The sequence below is a fragment of the Neodiprion fabricii genome, chromosome 4 (assembly GCF_021155785.1).
Source record: "Neodiprion fabricii isolate iyNeoFabr1 chromosome 4, iyNeoFabr1.1, whole genome shotgun sequence".
NCBI classification, from domain to species: Eukaryota; Metazoa; Arthropoda; class Insecta; order Hymenoptera; family Diprionidae; genus Neodiprion; species Neodiprion fabricii.
In genome coordinates, this window is record NC_060242.1 from 245,328 (window position 1) to 268,966 (window position 23,639).

At 38.8% G+C, this 23,639-nt stretch overlaps 5 protein-coding genes across 24 annotated transcripts; 2 read left to right on the forward strand and 3 right to left on the reverse strand.

Annotated features, from left to right (window-relative positions):
* Positions 1-4: 4 nt before the first annotated feature.
* LOC124181061 (BRISC and BRCA1-A complex member 1-like) lies at positions 5-1,504 on the reverse strand. Its single transcript, XM_046567208.1, has one exon. The coding sequence runs from the start codon at positions 1,342-1,344 to the stop codon at positions 373-375; it is 972 nt and encodes a 323-aa protein (XP_046423164.1). The 5' UTR covers positions 1,345-1,504; the 3' UTR covers positions 5-372.
* An 865-nt stretch (positions 1,505-2,369) lies between these two features.
* LOC124181062 (high affinity copper uptake protein 1-like) lies at positions 2,370-10,859 on the forward strand. Of its 11 annotated transcripts, none has more exons than XM_046567216.1 (6): positions 2,371-2,662; positions 8,404-8,447; positions 8,478-8,616; positions 8,716-8,948; positions 9,293-9,346; positions 9,844-10,859. In XM_046567216.1, the coding sequence occupies exons 2-6, from the start codon at positions 8,422-8,424 to the stop codon at positions 10,043-10,045; spliced, it is 654 nt and encodes a 217-aa protein (XP_046423172.1). In that variant the 5' UTR covers positions 2,371-2,662; positions 8,404-8,421; the 3' UTR covers positions 10,046-10,859. The 11 variants fall into 11 exon arrangements, with proteins under 11 accessions (XP_046423168.1, XP_046423172.1, XP_046423171.1 ...); XM_046567215.1 differs by having other exon boundaries at positions 2,372-2,662; positions 8,422-8,447; XM_046567214.1 differs by lacking the exon at positions 2,371-2,662 and adding an exon at positions 5,236-5,364 and having other exon boundaries at positions 8,422-8,447.
* Positions 10,860-11,040: 181 nt separating this feature from the next.
* On the reverse strand, positions 11,041-14,470 carry LOC124181060 (probable cytochrome P450 304a1). The gene is made up of 7 exons (XM_046567206.1): positions 14,328-14,470; positions 13,981-14,232; positions 12,736-12,908; positions 12,289-12,561; positions 11,829-12,118; positions 11,471-11,727; positions 11,041-11,358 (listed from the first exon to the last, which is right to left on the reverse strand). Exons 1-7 carry the CDS (start codon positions 14,425-14,427, stop codon positions 11,177-11,179), a joined length of 1,527 nt encoding a protein of 508 aa, XP_046423162.1. The 5' UTR covers positions 14,428-14,470; the 3' UTR covers positions 11,041-11,176.
* A 1,129-nt stretch (positions 14,471-15,599) lies between these two features.
* Positions 15,600-19,274, reverse strand: LOC124179727 (TELO2-interacting protein 2-like). 4 transcript variants are annotated; one of them, XM_046564424.1, is made up of 6 exons: positions 19,211-19,274; positions 18,150-18,738; positions 17,723-17,851; positions 17,290-17,448; positions 16,986-17,213; positions 15,600-16,896 (listed from the first exon to the last, which is right to left on the reverse strand). In XM_046564424.1, the coding sequence occupies exons 2-6, from the start codon at positions 18,720-18,722 to the stop codon at positions 16,627-16,629; spliced, it is 1,359 nt and encodes a 452-aa protein (XP_046420380.1). In that variant the 5' UTR covers positions 18,723-18,738; positions 19,211-19,274; the 3' UTR covers positions 15,600-16,626. The 4 variants fall into 4 exon arrangements, with proteins under 4 accessions (XP_046420380.1, XP_046420383.1, XP_046420382.1 ...); XM_046564427.1 differs by lacking the exon at positions 19,211-19,274 and adding an exon at positions 19,166-19,183; XM_046564426.1 differs by lacking the exon at positions 19,211-19,274 and adding an exon at positions 18,814-18,918.
* LOC124179726 (abl interactor 2) lies at positions 18,306-22,973 on the forward strand. Of its 7 annotated transcripts, XM_046564423.1 has the most exons (6): positions 19,008-19,166; positions 19,911-20,579; positions 20,702-20,722; positions 20,795-21,037; positions 21,623-21,880; positions 21,975-22,973. In XM_046564423.1, exons 1-6 carry the CDS (start codon positions 19,154-19,156, stop codon positions 22,136-22,138), a joined length of 1,368 nt encoding a protein of 455 aa, XP_046420379.1. In that variant the 5' UTR covers positions 19,008-19,153; the 3' UTR covers positions 22,139-22,973. The 7 variants fall into 7 exon arrangements, with proteins under 7 accessions (XP_046420378.1, XP_046420377.1, XP_046420375.1 ...); XM_046564422.1 differs by lacking the exon at positions 19,008-19,166 and adding an exon at positions 18,306-18,437 and having other exon boundaries at positions 20,702-21,037; XM_046564421.1 differs by having other exon boundaries at positions 18,979-19,042; positions 20,702-21,037.
* The last annotated feature ends 666 nt before the right edge of the window (positions 22,974-23,639 follow it).

Sequence of the window (23,639 nt, forward strand, 5' to 3'; positions counted from 1 at the left end):
TTAAAGAAAATCAATATATTAGTCGTACACTTAACAATAAAGCGTGTGAGACTTGTTATAATAGCCTTATTATATGCACTATATAGAAATTGAAAAGTGATGACATTACAAAATTTTTACAAACATAAGGATTGCAAATGGAATAGCTCATGATGAAATTGGGAATTGAACCCTGTGAGTTGAATCCTAATTGTTTTTATTGACCGAGCATAAAGTTTAATGCCTTAGTATTTTATGTTCCAAGCATTTGAAAATATACACCTATAGGTCTTTGATGCTACAAGTAAAACTGCAGATTACATATTAGGATGATCACGAGATCAAGGATGATATCAAAGTAAATGATATCGTCTCGGAGTAACAAAATCATTACTAAACATTTGAGTGAGTTTCTTCCTTTGGTCCAGGTATGCAAATGGTGTAACAAGCATTCTTTTGCAAGGGCCTCTGCATAGGATGCGCGAGTAATTTAGCCATATTGTCATGGAGCTTCGTGGCATTTCTTCCAACTTCTAGGATATAAGATAAATTTTTAGCGTCCAGAGCTGTGAGCTCGTTATAAACTTCCTCGCACATGTTCTCGCTACTTGGCGGTTCGTGAACGAACAAAGCATCCAGTACAAAGTATGGATTATCTGACAACAGCTCGAAAAATTTATTCCCTGTTCGAAACCGGGGAATGCAGTTTGACCGCGAGTAGATTAATATAGCCCTTGTGATGAACGAGGGGATTTCATTGGACTCCGTGTATCTTGGCAAATCGGTGTGAGTGATAAGAGCTTCAAAGACTTGGCTCAGGTCAAATGAAGTGTCATCTGTATTCAGTTTCTCTTCCACAAGGGAATCTAGGGTATTGAGAACAGTTTTGATGTTGGCGGTAAAGTCACAAACCCACTTGATCGACTCGGAGCATAGAGTCATTATGGCGAACTCATGGTTTCGATTGATCATCGACTTTGCACCAACAAAAATTTCAACAACTCTTTTGATTAAAAACATAGGCATGTAGGTAGCTCCTGTTCCTAACTTGAATTGGGTGCAGTCCTTTTCTTTGGTAATGTCAATTATCAGTACTATTTTCTCAGGCAAATTAATCTCTGGCAACGAGCGCACCATATCACTTTCGTCAGTCTTACATGTTCCCACTTCCTTCTTCACTTCCTGTTTATTGTGATGTTGCGTTGGCATAGTGGCGGCGAGATGGTTTTCGCGGATCGACGTTAGTGGGTTAGTCAGCTGCGTAGCCTGTCTCGCACCACTCACAATGTTCTCTATCGTTGTTACAGTCTGAAACCTCCGCGCCATCGACTGTATTTCATCGTTTGAATCCTGATTATCTATCATTTTTCACTACTTGGCAACATTCAACGATTATAACCTTTGCTGTGTGTCACACGTCAAACGCAGTCATATGCCAACAATAATCCAAACTGATGCCATGACTGATGCAAACAATGCAATTTGTGAAGCCCAGGTCGTGGCGGTCATGGGATAAAGAACAGGATAGACGGGAAAATGTGAAATAAAAATTCCGTCATCTTGCGGTAGTGCGAAAAACTAGCAGCACTTATGACGTCACGCCGGTTCAGGCGTCAAGCTACGACGCATTCCCAACGCGATACCGTTGTGTGACGTCGCAACAGCACTCTCCGATAATTCCATAAGCTAGACACTAAATCTAATAGTGAAGACATGAGTTTATTACGTTGACTGAAGTATGTGATACTGGAACGAGTGCAGCCTATGCACGTTACTTGTGCTTGAAGCTGGTACGATCTTGGCGCACTCACAGCCACGGTCTTACAGCGGCTCCCACCGACTATCTCGCATAAAAACGTTGACCGCCAGGCCAGAACTGCAGACGACGCGATTGCTCGGTTATCAGTTTGTGTACATTTAACTGTAGATCATTCAAAGTTCAATGGTTGTGTACAAACTACGAAATGATTTGAATATCTGGCTTTCACACAATTTTTATCTATACGAAAATGTAATCAATTTCTAAATCAATTTGTACAGACCTAATTTATCCTACATATTACAGTACATTCATGATTATCAGGATTCATTTTATGATTTACTCGGTTATACTTACACATTTTATACACTAATTTAATGACCTTTGCCGTAATTAGGATTTTTATTTATACATTGTACAATTTTTATGTGAATAGAAACAGAAATCTCAGTGGACGCATGTTTGTGCTCAGTCAGTAGATATTGTATGCGACACGTGCATACCAACATCAACCACAACTATCACTGCCTACGTACTCTATTTCATTTGAAGTGACCGCCAATTTAGTACGAAAATTCGAAATCTTTACGGTGTGGCGCTGCCGTCTAGTACTAAATCATAACTCATTCTGGCAACACTGTCATATAGAGATCAGTGCGCACACCGAACGTAGCATCTGAAACGTGGTCTGTGTTGATTTGAGAGTTTCACTCACGTTCACAAAGTTTTATACAATCTGTGGTAGTTGTGTCGACGTGAAAGTTGTTGGTCGCATGCCAATGGGTCACTTCGTTACCTGCTGGTGAACTATTTTGTCATTCAAGAACAAAGCTTGTTTGTCGGGATATTTGTGTTTAATTTTTGTTCAATCTGTGAGGACCAGCGCCCTAGATATCAGCGTAACATAACCTCAAAATTTTCAAGGTATGTCTTTTTCTCTTTCCTAATCCTAGTCTTCTGCCCATGGTGACCTAGGTTAGTGATTCACGCCAGTTGCACTTATGTAAAATATAAAAAATTAGATCAGCAGCATTCTGAGTTTCTCTGACGTGGGTAAATTTTGTACAAAAAATACTTTCCCCCTTGTTCTCTGTCAACTGGGAAGATCATTGTTAATCCTCTTTTACGCGGTTATTGCTCCTCAGCGGATGATTCGTGAACGTTTTAATTAAACAATACGATTATCCACGAATAATATCAACCACAATATTTGTCGGCGATTATTGACACTGGGAAAAACCGGGAGCGTCGCGAGCTTGTTTGACAATAACACGTCTCTCAACTACTTGGAAACAAATGTACACTACGCACAAATAATCTACAAAGCATTTACGCGCAAAAATTTAATTAATCATCCTCCCCAGGTGCGTAATTTCCGAAGGCTTTAACATCTCTTCGTCAACGTTAAAATTTCCACCATTGTAATATACCTATTTTTATAGTAACTGGCATGGCGTTACGTAGGACATAGAATGAAACAGCGTACGTAGCTGCACCTCGTTATATTGATATCGAACATGCTATATTAATTCGTTGCAATTGAACCAATTGAGACCAATATAAACATTCGTGTATTATTATCGGCACCCTGATTATAAACTCGACGATGTAACCATAAGGGAGCGTGCGTGTTTTATTCCTATAAGCTGTACCACTTGCTCTGCAACCAATGGTGTGCATAAAACAAGCGGTATAAGATATATATTCTAAATTCCGAGGAATGCGTATATTAACACTAGGAACTACCACACCAGTCAAAGTGTCTGGTATTTAAAAAATCGTAATGAAGGAAAATGATTGTATCAATATTATATAAAAATATTCTATTATTACGTATTTTTTAAAGCAGTCATTTTGATTTAACTACCAGTATTGGTACAAATAGCGTCGTATTAATATGTGTAATTTTAGTGCTAAACGCTGAATAATAATCACTATCGTCGCTTCTTTTTACGTCGCATTTCATTTCAAGCGTGATGTTCGATAATATTTTCTCAGATGTTCAAACCATTGTTTTTATGATCCGAATCGTTTATGAGGGACAACAGAGTTGTAAAAAAAAATTGCTTATGACAATTATATAAATATTCCGGTATGCAGCGGTTAAATGTTCGATATTCGGTTTTGTTCTAATATCGTATGACGTATAATATCTATTATTGCGATCATTTTCATCATTACAATACGTGTGTGTGTTTCTTCAGTCATACCGATTTATTGACGCTTACGCTTATCATCTTGGGGAATTTCATCAAGGAAATTCCTTGACGGGAAGAATTCCCCTCACCTCGAAATTCTTTTATATATGTGTATAGACCTCCTCGTACCGTCCGTTCTCTCCGCAACTTTGACATACCCCTACAAATGACGAAAATAATTTATTCCGATTTGACTAACCGTGTCCGCTTGGTGATTCTGAAATCGTTCATATATTGTCATAGAGTCATAGAGTCATCTTGCTCATTGGAAAAAATTGCCTCCTTTTTCTTGTCCATATACCTAAATATAGTGAATTTTTATTTGCACAGTTGATCCGTAGGCACACCCAATACGCCAATATTATACGGTAGATTGAAAAATTATCGAATATTATATACTGGTTATGCTGATGCAGCGATTACCGGGAGAGAAGAAAAATTGATAATTGTCTCATCGTGAGACATCCGTCGTCCGGTTGTATCCGAGAGGTTGTACCGTTTGCACAAGACAGCCTGCAACCTGATACACTGACAAGGAACCCTAGATCGGTCGATCCCTCCGATTTTCGTCGATTTCATATATGTTGTAATGCATCGAAAACTGAAAGATACGTAGTTTCTTTTCATCTACTGATAAACGGTTTACAGGGGTGAAAACTACCCCCAAGGTTGGGCTTCCAATGGGCCTCGGTTTCTTGATGCACTTGATGTATTAAGTAGTTGAATGAAACCAACGCTGAAACGTTCATTCTTTTCCCGAATGAAACATTTCAGCGATGGTCTCATTCGAATATACAAGAAGCGCTTCTATCCGAAATATGTACTCAGAAACCACCTGTTGGGTTCTCATCTTTAGGGGTCATTTTCGCCCCTCCAAACCGTTTATTGGCATATAAAAAGAAACACGTGTCTCTTAGTTTTCGATGCACTACAACATGTATGAATTAGATAAAAATCGGAGGAGTCGACATCCCAGAATTCCTTGTGAGACAATCATTGTTTAGATCGTGATTCATTGACTTAAAAATAACTTTCGTCTTATTCAGAACATTTTCATTTCTATCATAGAAACTTTCATTCAAGGGGGCAAAACAAAAATCAAAACTGTTTTATAAAGATAGATGTGTAATTCCGTATTTTGCGATCGCGATGTAGATAAAATTGGCCGTTCGATTTCTCCTGCAGCAGCATTTCATGTCGACATCTCGATTTTTGGTGAAAGTACCGAACAGGTACGATTGCCTTCGGTTAGTTCCAAAGTTGTCCACTCACGATATACGATCACGTAGAACCTCGGGCCGCGGTGCACGATCTACGTATGCAGACTTGGTATTTTTGTTTTTATAATGAACCGTGATCAGCAGCATATATGATGTGTGATGACAGTGCGACTAATCAGATTTTTGTGGTCTCTCTGGGAGAATGACGGTGGGTAAGGACAGTTAACAACTATCTATAAGCCTGTGTATTCCGTATTATCGTGTCTTACGAACGTTCCTCCCGCAGAATGTTATCTTCCAATACCTAAAATTCACGACTCGATTGGAACGTTTCTTTTGTTCTTTCTTGTTTTTCGTCTGCTCAAACTTTTACCGCCAACAGGTGTTTTTCGCGTCGTAAACTCCGAGCGAGAACGAAACGCGTAACGAAAGACGTGCGTACGTATTATCACACTGTGATTTTTCATTTTATTACTCCGCACGTGTAATGGCAGCGTGCAATGAATCGAACAAAGCTGCCTTTTTTTTCTACTAAATTTGAATACCCGTACAATCGCAGTTGTAACTATAACAGTCAACCAGATGTTCAAAGGCGTGTTCGTTTGCTCGGTATGCGAATTTCTGAGTTAATGTTGATCGATCGGCTTCGCCGCTTGCTGCTGCGTTATATTCCGATATTCCAAACATTAAACATTTGATGGAAAATGATATTCTTCCAATGACAGACGCCACGAATGATTCGCCTATCACAGCAGCACGATCGGTGGCTTCTGATGCGGTACGATATAAATATTAGACAACAAAGAAATTCATTGCGTGTCATCGACATATTTGATTGAAAATTCTTCAGTCATCAAGAAGTCCAAGGTATTTCTTTTGTCGGACAATGGACGACGTATTTTCTATTTTCTGATTCCCTCTCTGTATCGATAATGTCTGTAAAAAAAAGTCGGTAAAAATGCCGTAAATATACCCCACAGCGAAAGGGTAAGATTTTAACCGATCAACTGGTATTGTAACATATCATATATGTACAAATTTGAGTAACTTTCTCAGTTTTCGACCGAATACCAGAAAAATTGGTATACAACCGTTTTATCGGATGCGAAAAGAATGATAAAATTCCAAACTTCGGCCTCAAAATTAATAGGGTCATTTTTAAACAACTCTGACAAAATACGAATTCGTGGCCTGAAAATGGTGTCATTGGATACGTAAATTTTGAACAGAGCCGCAGAGACGACTGTACGGGAATGGAATCCGCAGCATCAAAAGCCTCCAGAAACAAATTGTTGTGTATTTTGGTGATTAATTTGCTTATATCAGTTTCGACACGAAAGCTGGAAAAACCCTTCCCAGTTAACCGGTTAATACACTTGATTTGGTCACACGTATTCTGCGTTTTTCCTGTCCCGCCTTATCAGCCGTGGTATTTTGCTTTCTTCAGTTCAATGTAATGAATTCTTCGAATAACAACATATCTTTAATAATATAAACCACTTGAGGATATGCGGTTCTTCGTGCGGTGTCATTTATTTTTTTCTGCGCTTCTGTTATTATCGGCACACCACACGAACGTGTTTTTCCTCACTTTTCTGAAGTGAATCTTAACCGGGCAAGAGACAAAAATCTACATTATATAACACTGCAGCGCTGCCAGGGTTGTAAGTTTTTATGCAGTTTAAGTATATAACTGCTTACCCTGTGTAATTGAAAGGAGTTCACGAATCTCGATCCACGTGTTATAATTTAGAAAGTCTGACCCCTGCGGGTCTGCCATTCTTGTCGTTTTTTCTAACTCCGTTCCTTCGGCATATTTCAAATTAATTTGAAATCAGATTATGCGCACATGTGTGCGAAGATTTTCAGACGATAGTTTCAACTGCAAACCTTGCAGGAATTTTTCTTATCTCAATTATCCATTGATAATTTTGACGAAGACCTCGTTTTTGCACCCATACCGATATGACCGATAAAATTATTATTGCAAAACTGCAACCATATGTGATAACATAGCTGGTAGAAAGTGCGTGACTATTTTAAATCGAAGCCAATTACTGCAAGGCATTCTATCGCCGTCAGAGAAATGAAAACCTTCACCGAGAATGGCTATATTCGATGAACCAGATGTTATACGCGTGTTCCTGTAAGTATTGCTATTGTATAGCTAATTGAAAGCCGGCGCTGATCGACGTTCTTATATGGTTCAAAAGAGATTGGCATTCCAGATGTGCGTCCACGGGTATAAGAATTTTATCTTACTCGAATTTATGACTTTGAGATACTTGAAGATAAAATATAAAATAGTTGTACTATACCTATATAGTTATAATCGATAGTCAACGACTTGGTCACTTTTCGCAAATGACATTATTAATTGATGGATTAATACGTCGTCGGGTTAAGCTGAGAAAGAGTGATATGAAATGTGAAACATGGTAAGCTGTACATATAGGGATAATTTGGCCTCACATTTACACACGCGCATGCATGTATCAGCCAACGTGGTGGCCGCGGCAGTGGCTGAATATAGTACATGTCTAGTGTAGATACCAGCTGTAGATGCAGCTGGTTATATAGTTCGAGTTTCAGTTTGAGAATCAATTGTTTGCGGTCAGCGATTAAACCGAGGACGCAACCACGCTCCAAGTTTCATGTGCAGCCAGTTGCTGGGTCTTATCGTTAACCATTTGCAATTTGCGATATTATTCTGCACGCGGGAATTTGATAACAAATAACGGTTTCGTAATACACTATGTGCCACCTTCGCGAAGCTGTGTCCTCTTCTGCTACGTTGAACGTACATACATACCTAATGTGTAATCTTAAAAAACGTGATGAAAATCAGTGGGTATAAAGTCATGTTGCACCTATTTTTGCAACTGGTTCAGGTATATCCCAGCCGGATGTGCAAACGCTTTAGCGTGATTTTAGATGAAACAGAGCACTACCCAATGATAGTCGGCTGCAGAAATTCGAATTGATAATTTCTGGAAATCGATAACAATGATTATTTTTGGGGAAATATAAAATAATGATCATAGTGATCATATTATTCGTTTATTTCTCGTCGTATAACATTCATATTAAGCCGCACGGGTTATTGTGAAAAATGAAATCTATCGAGTACACATCTTGGCACAACCAGATTGGTACCAACAGTTTCTCTATACGGCGATGAATACAGTTTTAACTTAATTGTATCGTTTAAGGGTCAGTCTTCGAGCCGGTTTAAATACCTGAATAGTTTATTAAAAATTTCCAGATGTCCGATGATCACTTAAATTCGTCATATGGGCACGCGGGTCACGAAGGACACACGATGGGGCACGCGGGTCACGAAGGACACATGATGGGGCATGCGGGAGGCGGAGGTCACAGCGGCAGCATGGAGCACGTAGGAGCATCCAGTGGATCATCCGCGGAAGCCTGCAGCGGTCACGGGATGCACGGAATGATGGTAATACAAGACCGAGATTTAATCACGATGTACTAATCTCGTGTTCGGTGTTTCACGAGACGCCTCTAACGATAAGCCAATAAATCTGGATCGTCCCAGATGGCGTTTCACGGTGGTTACTGCGAGACGGTTCTGTTCGACTCGTGGAAGGTCTCTTCGATCGGAAGCCTGGTGGGATCGATGATAGGTATAATAATAATGGCCGCACTTTACGAGGGTCTCAAATATTACCGGGAATATCTGTTCTGGAGGACGTACAACGCTTTGCAGTATCGAAGCGTTTCCATGCCGCAGGAGAAGAACGTTGTTTCCGAAGACAACAGGGTTGTACAGTGAGTATTCCGCATCTCACATGCTACGCAATGTGTTGCTCACCCTCACCCATCACCTGATGTTCTCCTTCCCAACTCCTTGTAATTAATTTTAAGACACAACTCTGACCGAATAATATAAAGTAAACGACATAATCGGAGTGCAGCGAGACTTCCCTCGTTGTGTTATGATACCACGTGTAAAGACCATCATCGACGTTTACTGATTATCGGATGTAGCAAATCAATTAACCCCCCCCCCCCCCATAATCACGAGACCTCAACCTTTTACCTCTTACCTACAATGAAAATTGCCATATAGACATTCGTAAAGAGTTTGTCGCGATGCGAATTCAACGTTTTAGTTTTTTTTATGTTTTTCTTTTTAGTATGGTCGGAGAGGTGATACACAAGCAACCGTAAGTAACCGCTCTAACGGTCGATTCTTCGCCTATTTTCCTCCTATCGTTGGAAATGTGTTTTAACACCTCGCACGACTAATAACGATTATCTCGATATATGTCTAACCGTCTTTCTTTCTTATCCCCGTCCCGAGTGCACGAATACACTGTGTCTTCTTAATTCGTATCCTTATTCCGTTGCACAATCTAAACTAGTTTTAGCTGCACCGAACAACCATTAACTGCAAGGGCTAAACAGTATTCCCCATAATTATTCACTAACGGCTGCTGAATCACTGGAAAATACAATAAATTTGTCGATCATCGACCACCGCGGATTCGTCTGTGAAGCATGCCTCAACAATTTCCGCGTTTTCGTTAACAGCACGGCCGCATGAGAAGCTTTATACCTTCATAGCTATTATACCTAGAATCTTCTTTTCCAAACGTCTCATGCTCGCAAATATACGGTATGAGGTTCGGTATGTTAAAAATTAATTTCGCTTTATTCGCAGGCCAACAATGCTCTCCTGGATGCACACCTTTCAAACGTTCCTTCACATCGTGCAAATAATTATATCGTATTTCTTAATGCTGATATTCATGACGTACAACGTTTGGTTGTGCTTTGCCGTTGTTCTTGGTGCCGCCGTTGGCTACTTCCTTTTTGGATGGAAAAAATCCGTTATTGTTGACGTTACGGAACACTGTCACTGAGTCGCAGTAGGTATTCCTATACTGACCGTAAAATTGACAGGCACAATCATCCCAAGTAATATACGCATAGCATTATTGTTGTTGTTGTTGTTGTTGATATTATTATTATTATTATTATTATTTTATGAGTCGTTTAAAAATTTAAAAATTAAAATATTAAAAAAAAAAAAAAAATTATTTTATACCGAGGAAATATTGTATTGACTATAATTATATTACTGTTCAACAACAGATTTTAGTGACTTCCATGAAACATGATATAGTTATCAAAAATACTAATTATAAAATTATAACGATAGGTTGTTGCCAGTGATATGCGGTGAACTACTAATATTTTTCGGGTTTCTAATTTTTTTCCAATACAGTAATAATTCATTTCGCGGCATGAAAAATCTCTTTCGGTTATATCGGTAATTAATTTTTGGTAGAAAACATTTCTCAAACAGTTGGTGAAACTCGAAAACAATATTATACCTACGTTAAATACGTATTTAGACTTAAGAATTAAAAAAAACCGCTACTTTTTAAATTGACCTATATTTATAATTTATTAATCATATGTACATATGGTTGATACTACTACCTATATATCGCCAATATATTAATATTGTATTATAATAAGGTGTGAATCTGTGATTCGGAAATAAGGCTATGCGAGTCTTTTTTTCGCATCCTCATTTTTATCGATTTCCCTCGCCTCGCGTGCAATCTGTGAGAAGATTTTTCAACAGATAACGCAAAATATGTAAGATATCAGATTCTATGTTCTACATATGAAAGACATGAACTTTTCAATAAATTAGCAACACAATAACTCATCTGTTGTATGTATTTCGATTGTAGTGTATTAAAATATGATTAAGGATGCGAAATAATTTCAATGATTGCAGGTATATACGTGATATTTCTAATTAAAAACAAAAAAAGAAAGAAGGCAAAAGATTTACGTAAAACATTGTGTAATCGTATGGGTAATTTGAAGAAAAACGACAAGAAACGTCGAGATCCATTTATTTTTGCGGTAATAACGTGTGGTGAATTAACTATAACCAATCGGTATAGAAAATGTAAAATAGAAAAATAACTAATCATTACGGTAAACGCTACGTCGAGTAGAGAGATGCGGTGCTTCTATTTACGGGGAGTAACTCTGGCCCAAAAGTCTTTCGGACTCGCAGCGAATCCTGGAATCCGATCCTCCAAGGACGACGGCTCGCCCTCGATGAAAGAGAAGTCGAAATTCTGGACAAGGGTGCTGAAGGTGAGGAATAAAAATTGTCTTGCGAATGTCTCGCCGGCGCAAAGTCGTCCCCCTAGATTACGATGCGGAGAATATGATGATCATGTACTAATTGTCAGTTGTCGCTCTCGACAAGTTTGATTGTCCGTAGAGTGAATACGGAAATGAAATACTCGCATACTCACCTGCGCCGAACGGCAAAGAGCGGTCCTTCCCCATGTGGCCGTCCTCGGTCAGGAATCGCTCGGGACGAACTTCTTCCGGATCACCCCACATCTCTGGATCGTGATGCATGGAGTAGAGGTCGGTTACCAGAACTGCGTTCTCTGGGACGTCGAAACCGTCTAGCGTACCCCTCTCCATCGCCCTGTGAGCTACCGACCAAGGTGTCATCGTCTCCACTCTCATAACTTCACGGATCGTTGCTTCGACGTAAGGAAGACTGAAACGAGGAGGAGAAGCACAAGACACATGTGTAAAATATAAAGGACACGACTGAGGATTTATCTTGATAGTTGAATTAGGGAACAAAAATGAACCCACTTTACTCTGTCGTTCAACGTGATTAGCCGATCCCTGCCGATCACCGTATCGATCTGCTTTTGAACTTTCTCCATGATGTGAGGATGGTGCATCATGTACTTGATTATGATCGTCACGGCCCACGGGTTAGCTGTTAACGCTGGAAAAATCAGGTCCGTACCCAGCATGAGGACCTGCTCTTCGGTGATTGTCGGAAATCCTTCCTCGTCCTTCAGTCTTTTAATACACGTGTCGAGGAAGCCTCTTTCGGCATCGCCGATAAACGACGCCTCGTTCGTTCCGAAGCATTTCTGGATTTTTATGTGACAAGAATCGTACGAAGATGGTTAATAAACCTCACGAAAAAAAAACCGAACTCATGCTTAAATTCTCATAAGAAAAAAATTGAGAGCGCGAATTTACACCCAAGTTGAGGGCTTATTTAAGTGAAGGCGTCGGCTGACCTGACGTAAAAACTCACTTTGATAAAGTTTGTTATCCCCGTCGACCCTTCGATGAATCCGGGATAAGAAAACCCGTGAGCGAAGTGGCGAATCCAAGGAGTGACCAATATCGCACCTCCGGTCGTGTCACTGTTTCTTTGAAATTTTGCGGCGGCCCTTGACACGACTCGCAGCTTCTCGTGATCAGTTCTCGGTAAACGTTCCCCGGTGAATATCGTCAGAAAGAAATTGGCTGCTGTTGGATAGAGGATATCTGGAAAACGGACCATGTTGCCGTCCTTGAGCACCTTCTGCAACGTCGAAACAAGAGGATTTACCAAGTGTTTTGCGCATATCGCGAATTTCGTGAAAAACCGCGGCTCCGATTCTGATTTCTTTACAGCCGTTGAGAAAACATTTTCACCAGTGTAAAGAAAATCACAATCAGGCGCCCGGATCATCGTTCAGCTCTCTATAATTCTTACCCGCTCGTTCTCGTTGGCGGGACCACTTTTTAAGGTGTCAAGCAGCACGCCCAGCTCCTCCGCAAAATCGCTCTCAGTCTTGTCCATTCGTCGTCCGAACCCGAATTCCCTCATATACCTGAGGGCAAACCTCCTTTGCTCTCTCCATTTGTCACCATCGGTGAAAAAGATGCCTGCATGATACCGGGGAAATCCTTCTTTTATCAATATGCAAAGCATTAAAAGTCTATGCAACTATGCAGCACGGCGTTCTTAATACGGATTAGGAGTCTATTATTATACGCTTATCAATTCTTAAATCATTGTTTTGATATTATGCAGTCAAATAAATAATCGCCAGGTGGACCTAAGGTAATTGGTGATTCTTGAATTACGTTGTATTGCGTGGCATAAGTCGCGCGATACGGAGAACCTGTGACATTTCACGAAGAAGATAATTTAATCCTTCATTTTGTCATTTTGATCTCGTAATTTGTTATCCCGCGAATTACTGCAAGCATAATAACGAATAGGACGTGGGTGTAAAGTGTTGCGGAAAGCCATTCATGTTGAAATTTCAATGCGTTGAATCAGATTATCTGCCTGTTGGGGTCAATTGAATCGAGAATGAAACGAATTGCGTTGCAAAGATAACTAGGGATAAACAAATGGGATAACAATTTCTGTTAATAACAACCATGTTGCGAATTTATGCGTCGTATTGTATTCTTCGTCGTTTGTTAAATTTACCACTGCATTCGACTTCATCAATTTTATCTCAAATATCACATTTTCGGATGTCCTTGCAACGTGTAATTTTTCGATATAATTTTAATTTAATTTCTCAATGTTTGAATTGATATTTAATCAACACAATTTCCAAATCCTGCAATTCAAATTTCATGACACGAATAACATTACAGTGGCGATGTATACTAAAATAAAGATTTGAAAAAGGGTTTCTCGCGCTGATGAGTTGCAGACTGCAATTGCGACGTAATAATACATCCCACGACACATTACAACGGCATTAATGAAGTATAATAAAATTCAATTCCATTACTTTGCAGCTAGGTTGCTTATGAAATATTTTTAATGTGCAAAACTCGGAGCAGATGTCAATTTTAAGATTTTATTATTTTTGTTTTTTTCTGCCAGCTATTACAGGAGAAGAAAGTACCAACGATTGCTAACTCTTTATAATTGCGGAAAGAGTCTCGTACGATCAGATATTGTTAATTTTCATCCAACTATACGTATACTGACCTAATTTTTTTCCAAAAGCTCTCGACGTAAATATGAAAGCATCGGTCAATCTTCCGTCGTATTCTTTCTTCGTGAGCAGTTCCTTGATACTGTTGTAGTTCGTCGCAACTATCGTGTAATAATCGCCCAGCCAGCATCCTACCACTTTGGATTTGTACTTTTTGGCGTAATAGTGGATCGTTTTGTGAGGAAAATTGTAGTTTCCCCAAAGAAGGAGCCAATAGCTACCCCATATTGGGAACCGAGGTAAACCTGTGATAAAATAGATTGTAATATTCGGCAAAATGAAAGAATCACTTGAATTCGGAGGCGTGCGAATAGTTTAAATTCTTTCTGCATCCTTTTACCTGGAGGTGCATTTGCTAAAGGTTTACCGAATACGAAATTATAGAACTTATTTAATATAACGACGAGCAAAATTAATAATAATGCCAACACCACAGGCATTATGGAACGGAACGTGCTTCTCCCGATGCCGCAGAGCGAATTAATGAGATTAGCCTCAAACCGAGGACGTTATTATATGCTATTTATATATTTGTGGATGATAATACTTACGGGTTGCGCACTTTACTTATCTACCAACATTTACATCTCAATGTGATAGAGGAATCGTGATGATTGTAATTGCAAGATTTAGGTATTATGTCATGTCGCGTGTCTAATGGTATAAGGACGTATGCGTCAAAAAGGCGAATTTGGTGGTAAAAGGTGGTAAGATATATACATTTTCTAACACTGTGTGGGTTATTATATGTTTGATATATATGTTTGACTCTTTCTATAACGCCTCAAGTTTTCGTGTTACACATCATTTTACTCCTCATATAATTTCCATACCGGGTCCTATAACTCAAATCGTTTCTTAAGGAGTAAAATCCAAAAAAAAAAAATTAATGCAACCTTTTATGAGCATGAGAACGTTTGGATCTGTGACGATTCTGAACATTTTTAGTTTTCTTATAATTATGAATATTTCAAAAATTTTTTCTACGATTTTTGTATTTCAACTTGGTCTGGGGGGCTGGATCTGCTCCCCGCCCTCTTACAATTAGTCTTCATTGCCAGCCCATACTCCGTTTCTTTAATGACTATTCCAATGCCGTGGATTACACGAAATGTTCGTTGAGTTTCTATTGACACAAATAAATTTTGATTCGATTCGATACATCGAATAATAACCAAAACCTTTATTTATTACTTATAAACTTTGTTTTTGTCTTTTTTACGTTGACAAATAAGTCTTGAAGTTTTTGATTGATAGCTGATATCAGAAGATATAAGCCTATTCAGAAGAAAAACGAAAACGTTCTCACCAAGATATGATGGACTTTATCGTTATTGACGTCATCAGGGGCAGTATGAGAGCATGATGAGAGAATACGTTTGGGGTTTGATATAAGAAAGTCCGTACGAAAATAGAAGAAGTATGAAAAATATTAATTTTTAAACTCTGTTTATTAATTCTTTTAAATTCGCAGTTTATTACTAATTATTATCTTTGAATAAAAGCGATTTAAATGCAAAACAAGTTTGTTTAGTTGTAATTTACAATACATGTTTGAGCAAATAGCCATTTTTTTTTTTTAAATCCGTAATATCGTTCCGGTTTCTACAAAAACAAACTTTACCTAATAAAACTATTTTATCATTTATTAGTTACTTTGAAGAAATCAAATTTGGCGTCTAGAACCCAGATTCAAAATTCGGGTAGACCGGTGTTATCTTACACAATATTCCCTTGCCCTTGAGAGCGAAATTTCCACACCTTGTTTGGAAAAGTAGTATACGTAACAACTCCGCGTGTGTGATCTCGCACTTTTTGCATAATGTACTATTTATTTATCATATTCATAAATGGTATAAAGTTGCATCCCGAATTTTTTTTTGTTTGTTCTTAGAGGACGCTAAAAGCCTTTGAAATGTAGATTTGTCGATTTAGGGAAGGATGTTCAACTTTTTTATTCTCTCAAAAAATAATATCAAACGCAGTGATATAAGGTCGTATGTGGGCACATGCGACCTTACACTATTAGGGGACGTGATATTTTTCATAGAGTTCGCGATGAAACAACATAACCGACAGTACTTACGACCTTTTACCGTTAATTGATCCATTTTTGATTATTTCAACGTATTTGAATGCATCCTCAAGTTTTTCACGCAAACGCAAAGGTCAAAAATACGCCTGTTTAACATTACACCTGATAAAAGGTCGTATAGTGGCGCATAGTTCCTTCTACCATTAGACACGCGATATCATAACACTGAGTTTCTTCTATTTTACGCAGGAAAAAGTGGGAAGTAATAATATATTGTATCTACTCGCAGGAGTGTAGCATTACACATGTTTATTTATATTGGTAAATTTGTTGTTAACAATTAACTGTGAGGAATATATATGCACGTCTTATACAACAATTATTTATGTAAATTCGATATTTTACATTTGCACATTATAAATATTGGATGCTCATAAGCGACGGTTGGAGTACAGCTCATGATATAAGGTAACAAATAATACACAACATATACATATTAAATAGTATTTTTGTTCTTCTTAGGAGCCTTCAGTTCATACGGAGTTTGTTGGTGTTCTTCCCTCTTAATATATTTAAACTTTGATTCTAAAGTTAGTTGCCTAACTCATTCAAAATAAGTGCAATCATTTAGTATTCTGAACTGAAGCTGTTGATTAATAACTGATTTCATACGATCGTCGTTGATAATTTTTTTACCTATAGACGGCGTCGATTTATACAGTAAGCCAATGCAATCTTCTAAATTCTGTACAATCTCTTTGTCAAAAACTGGTGTCTCGATTAGATCCATGTGTAGTTTCAGGAAGGCCGCGTATAAAGGTACGCAATGGGTCGGTATCCTCGGTTGAAAGATGACGAGAAACGTTTTTGCGGCCTACAAATAAATCATACAACCATTTCTTAACGTTCTCTTCATTCATCTCGCCATATTCAATATAATTACGACCTACTACTCAAACTCACTTCCATTGTGACTTTCAGAGTTTTGAGATCTGTATGGTGCTCACAGTACTCTGACAAAATCCTCGTTAATCTTTCGCACCACTTGGCACACCCGATATTGGTCAAGAGTCCTGGCAAGCTGGACATGTAAGCATGTCGCAAATGGGCATCTTGTTCGAACTCCATACTACTCAGTAACGACAAGATGACGTCATCTCGTATAGTCCACTGTAAGGGGCAAGTTTTTTGCTTAATTAAAACAATTATGAAATACTGATAAGAATGTTGGTAGAAGGGAATCCGTCTATAGGCATATTATTCGTACTTGTAGAGAATCTGTGTTGTTGTAGTATTCCAATGTTGACAAAAGGCTCCTTATGCAAGAGTACAACGGGATAATATATGCCACTTCTCGAATAATTAACAACCTCTTCAAGGCATCGTATATCACCTCTGCGTATCCAGTATCCACAAGCTCTTTCCTCTGAAAATGCAGTGATCCTAGTACCAATTTATCAGTATTAAGATTGTGTGATTTACACATTCTTTCAGATTTAAAAAGAGTTCAGTCACCATTATCATGGTCAAAAGAAGTCTATCATTAGTAATCGTAGAGTTTGCAGGTTCGCGTATATCTAAATGGTTCTAAAAAGTAAAGTATTGTAACAATTTTTCTTAAAAAAAGGTGATCTATCAATGCCTGCTAGTACCAGTAACTTCATTGCAAAGAAATTAACTGTAGTTAGAAAATACACTACCATTTGTGCGTGTTGTAAAATCTTCCCAATACATTTTATTCCAGTCAGTCTATTTTCAACAACGTAATCATCCAAGATTATCAGCGCGGTTGGTATTATACTGTTCATGTGACGGACAAGATTAGGTTCCTGTAAATACAAAAATGCATGAGGTTGGAGATGATATCGTTGGCTGCCACAAAATGTGAACATGACATTTAGTTACTTGAAATGTTTCACGATTTAGGAGTGGAACTGAGAATAAGTTATTATTTAAAAGCAAACTTGAAGCTTATTCAATCTATTATTCCATATACTTAGTTTTTCCAGAGATGACTTTCTTTTCATATGTTTGTTACGTTGTTGTTACAAACTTTGAAACTGAAAGAAATTCTTTGATATCAACACATAACTAACCAAAAGTCATGAGTGCAGGGGTTTGACCAACCTCTACTTGCCATAATATCCACTTGTAGCAAATTACAGCCGCAGGATAATTCTTCCAAGTATCCTTGAAGAGCTTTGGCCTAAGAACGAGGAGCACTGCCTCAATTACGCCACTGCCATCCACACTAGATCCCTCGCCTCCCTTTCCGACTAACAGCTCGGACATGGATCGACACTTGCAGAGATCGCAGAGGTTAGATTGAATGGAGCTGACTATGGACACCGACTCTGCGGTGTTCCACACGTTCTTCTCGCTCTGTTCGCCGATGATGATAATCAAGTTTATCAGGTAAGTGCGAAGGGGGTGACTCCGCGATGCAGTTTCCCTGACGTTTTGCTCCCCAAAAGTCGTTGCTACGTGACGAAGCGTAGCCTCCACAATCCGCAAATTTCTGTTTACGATCTGCCTGTACTCACTGTAATCCTTTTCTTCGCAGGGTCGTTCATTTCCAATTTTTTTACACGGTACCAACGTGCCCTCGGTCAGCTGAACGCAACTTCTCCATAAATCGTCGTTTAATGTGTTGCCAGTTATCTTCATCGACTCCAATTCACGGAGCAGGTCGTTCATCATAGAGCGGATCGGTTTCCTAGAAATTACAAGATTGCGGCAGCGCCCTGGAGGACTATAAAAAAAGAGTTTGACCGCTCCTCTATCTGTTAACCTTAAAATTTGATTCAAGATTTTCTACCATCCCGCACAACGCATATCGCAGGGACAGAGTCGATCAGCGAGGCGCGATCGTCCGATTTTCGATTTTCGAGTTATGTTTCGAGGGCCGATCGGTCGAACGTAGACCATAGACCATGCTTAATACGGATGTTGGATCATTGAGCATAGACTATAAACGGGATTCACTAAATTCGGTTCCTACGCTACGGTAGTGCTGCATAGTGAGCATCGGTTGATTATTTGATTTTTGATAATACTCTGGTTAATATATTGATTGAGAATATCGGTAAATATGAATTAATGCAACCAGCAGTAGTAGCTGTTTGTTGATAATGGCTGAGTACCGTTAGTTTATTTTCTAAATATTTTTCTTAGCTACTTTTTCCTACGTCAGTTCCACAGTATCCGCGCTGTCGTTTGCTTTTGACGTGAGGCACACGCATTGTCACGCCCATCTTGATTGTACCACACTGACACGCACTGACACGTATCTTATAATTGCTCACTTCACCCTGTTTGACCGCGACTCTATTCGTAAGCACCATTTTCGACACCATTCTCTTCCTAATTAATATTCATCACCTATCAATATTCGTTTTAGGCCGAGAGATTGTCACTGTATTGTTGAATTCACTTGCTTCTAAAAAATTCTCGCATGTTCAAAACAGCAATAATAGACGTTCTTTCCCATTTACCTATCACTTGTTATCAATAACTACAGTTTACTCGCATCCTCTCTTCACAGTAATTGCAATTATTCATTAAGAATTGAATCTTTTTGCAGACCTGAAATTGTCACACAGCTATGCTTTGCCTATCTTACAAATGTTTTGTAATTAATTAGAGAAACAGGCTTAACCTTCTCAATTAATAATTAACTAGCAACAAATCTAACTAAGGGTTAAGAATAGTATTGCTCGTAAAATTATATAGTTTGCTGCGATGCGAAGTTATCAGAAATTTTGAGCATATCAAAGAGTTACGGTTCCTTTTTTTTTTGGCAACCCTGTATGTGCATCCAAGTATACTCATTATTTTTTAATAGAAAAATAGGCGATCAACACTGACTGATTTTTTAATTTATTGCAGGTAGTTCAGACTCGTATCGTGTGTCTTCAGGAGTGGGAAGCGATTCTGAAGTAATGGCAGAATTAGCGGCACTTTTGCGCCATGAAATCCCTGATGGGAGAAGCCACCTGGCCGATAGTCACACAAATTTGGAGCGAGTAGCAGAGTATTGCGAGGCAAATTATTTCCAAGCCGAGAACAAACGACTAGCTCTTGAAGAAACTAAAAATTACACAACTCAGTCACTTGCCAGTGTTGCATATCAAATAAACACGCTGGCTTATAACTTTCTGCAGTTGTTGGATCTACAAACTTCGCAACTTGCGGAAATGGAAAGTCAGATGAACCACATTGCTCAGACAGTTATGATTCACAAGGAAAAGGTTGCCAGAAGGGAAATAGGTGTTCTTACTGCGAACAAAATGACCACGAGACAGTATAAGATTATTGCACCGGCAAATCCTGAAAAACCTATAAAATATGTAAGGAAAAGCATTGATTACACCATCTTGGATGAGATTGGTCATGGTGTACGAAGCGGAGGTACTCCTAGAAGCAAACAGCGTGGGGGGAGCCAGGGCAGTGTACAAAGTCTCGGTGCCGCTTCGACTGGTTCTGGTTTAGGTGCAGTGATTGTGGGTCCAGCACCTACTACGAAGCCACCAACTCCACCACAAACAGTCCGAACAGGTAATCAGTTCGTTTTAATAACAGAGATGTAGCCATTGAATAGCTAAACCAAATAGTTTTAGAATTCAAAATATTTTCTAAATATTTTTGATCAACTTTCTATTGGCACTTATTGTTTTCAGGAACACTGAGTAAGGGCTCCCGTGAGTACAGAACACCACCCGCAGTGGCTCCACCCCAAGTTCCCAGTCACTATGCACCCAATTACCCCTTAGGTCATCCTAGACGGGAACGAGGACCCGGTTATAGTACATTGCCACTCCACGCTCATACCACCCCGCATCCCTCTCATGGGCTTCAGCATACAGCTCATACTGCTACTCTTACTCAACACACCCTACCTCCCCAAGTTGGAACTGTTCATCCACTTCAAAGCCATCCGCAAACTCCACCTCCCGCTCCACCCAGTATCACCGGAGCTGCAGGCTATGTCCAAGAACATCTCAACAGCATGCCACGTAAGTAGGTTTATAATTCTCTTAATGACTTAAATAATTTAACTTCGAGCTCTAACGTCAGGTATTGATCCATATGTTGTATTGTCACTACTAAACTATGCTATATGCAATGCAAGTATGATTTACTCGTCTTTTTTTGACTGCGTTCCAAACTTAAAGTACAAGAACAAAGCAGTTTGATGTTCTAGTACTCAAAAGTGCATTTTGGTGTACTTTATGATAACAATCTATGCGCAAGCGATATACTTGGTATATAAAGTATCGTGTGCATCTTATATTGTAAACTTACACTCAGCGTAAATGGACACACTTTACCTACTTGATGCACAATGTACTATTGTTTGTCAATGAATGATTAATACGATAAAAATTTTTGGCATGATTTCTCAGATAATAGTAATTGTCAGTTGTGTATTGTCACAGCCTTCCCTGGCTTGTGTTTCGCGAGTTCTGTTGGCTTGTATGGCCAGAACAACAGAAACAGTGATAAAATAGTTTCCTGCACACATTCTCTGATTTTGCTTAATAATTATATGCAGATTAACTTGCAGATGATCTGCATATCATGTTTTTTTTATCTTACAGCACCTCCCTCGCCGCTAGTTGGCTCTGGGGGTGAAATGACTAATTACAGTGGTCACCATACTCTGCCGCATCGACTATCTCATCAAGTTAGCCGCAGCAGTGGAGCAAGCAGCCCTCCATTGCCTCCACCGCCACCCCCTGAACACGACGAACATTCTCAATTTGGAAGACCACAGCAACCATCTGGTGCTATTATGCCGATTGTGCCAGATGAGGAAGACTTACCTGGATGGGTACCAAAGAACTATATTGAGAAAGGTATAAATTATAAAACCGAATACTCAGTTACGTTAATCAGTTTTATCCCCGTTTTATGATTGGAATGTAGCAGGTTCGTTTTGTCTTGTTCCAGTGGTGGCCATTTATGATTATTATGCCGATAAAGAAGATGAATTGAGCTTCCAAGAGAGTTCGGTTATCTATGTTTTGAAGAAGAATGACGACGGATGGTGGGAAGGCGTAATGGATGGAATAACTGGACTATTTCCTGGGAACTACGTAGAGCCCTGCGTTTAGAATACCTATTTCCTTTCTAATTTGGATCGATTAGTTTTTCTATGATGAGTACTAGTGGTTAATAATCGAATATTACAGTTACAAAATTGTTGTACGATATATGAATCAGTGATTTGAAACTGCACTTTTGCGGTCCAAGAGTCTTTGCATTTGAACACTATTTCGTACGTGTTTGTTCCGCTTGTTATATGAAGTGACGAGATCTTTGCGGGTATTTGAAATGCAAGGCTATCTCCAAACGCGCTATATTGCCGATTCATTGAAACTGATATCCTTGTAGTTTTTGTTACCAAACCACTTCGGAAACAATATCGTACATATGGTTTCAGTAAATTAATTCGTAATTATTAGTTTACTCCTTGGCTCTTCTGAGAAAATAATTCCGTAGTGTGATGAACTTTCTATGAATCCTGAAAAAAGAATTACCCTGCAACTCCTGTAACTTTAGACTAATATTTGAAATGTAAAATAATCAATGAAATCGATCTGGGTGAATAATTTTTTTTTTTTTTTTTATGAAATTAGTAAAAAGTACATTCTATATACCAAACTGAAAAAAAATATATTGTAGGTCACAAGTAATTGTGTCCTATATCATAAAATAGTAGTCTACTTATTAGGTGTAGTAAATCGCTTGATATGCCTGGAGGTATATCAGAGCGGCCTAGGATAGCTATATTATGAGTGTATAAGTTGACATTATACCCATCTTTTCAAGTTGTTTGCTAATCGTGGGATACTTCTATGCGTAAGGATTACATATAATAGACTGCGATTGTTAAACTACATAAGATTGAATGGAACCTTGTTTACTCTGAATAAACGAAATATTCAGTATACGGGTCTTCACTTGATTCACCTTTTTTTCGAGCGAAAACATTATGATTTGGGATAACATTCAATCTTTTCCTGAGTAATTGGAACCCCAGGAACTCAGAAAACGCAACGAAAAGAGCGTAGGACCAACAGGAGAGAAATGGCGAATAAAATTCTTCGTTTTTCGGCTGTAATATTTCACAGAATGATTGCAGCTCATTGGGACCACGCCTAATCGATTTCTCTCGCAAAATTACGTCAGAATCTAGGTAGAATGAATTTATTCCAGCACTTTTAAAAATCGCGAAAATTTTCGCCAAAAATACAAAGGGGTTAACCTTCCTTTTTTTTTGACCAACAAATTTTTCGTCTCAGAATTGATTCGTACGACCGTTTCCCGACCTATTGGACCCCAAGGAACTCAAAAAACGCAGCAAAAGGAGCGTGGGATCAACGGGAGAGAAGATACGAGGAAAAAAGCACCTGCTGAAAAATGTCGAAAATTCAGGTTTTCGTTTTTCGGCTGTAACTTTCGATGCGTATATCGCAGCGTATTGTGACTGCGCCCATTCGATTTCTCTCGCAAAATTACGTCGGAATAGTGCCACAATTAATTTATTCCAGCACTTTTGAAAATCGCGAAAATTTTCGCCAAAAATACAAAGGGGTTAACCTTCCTTTTTTT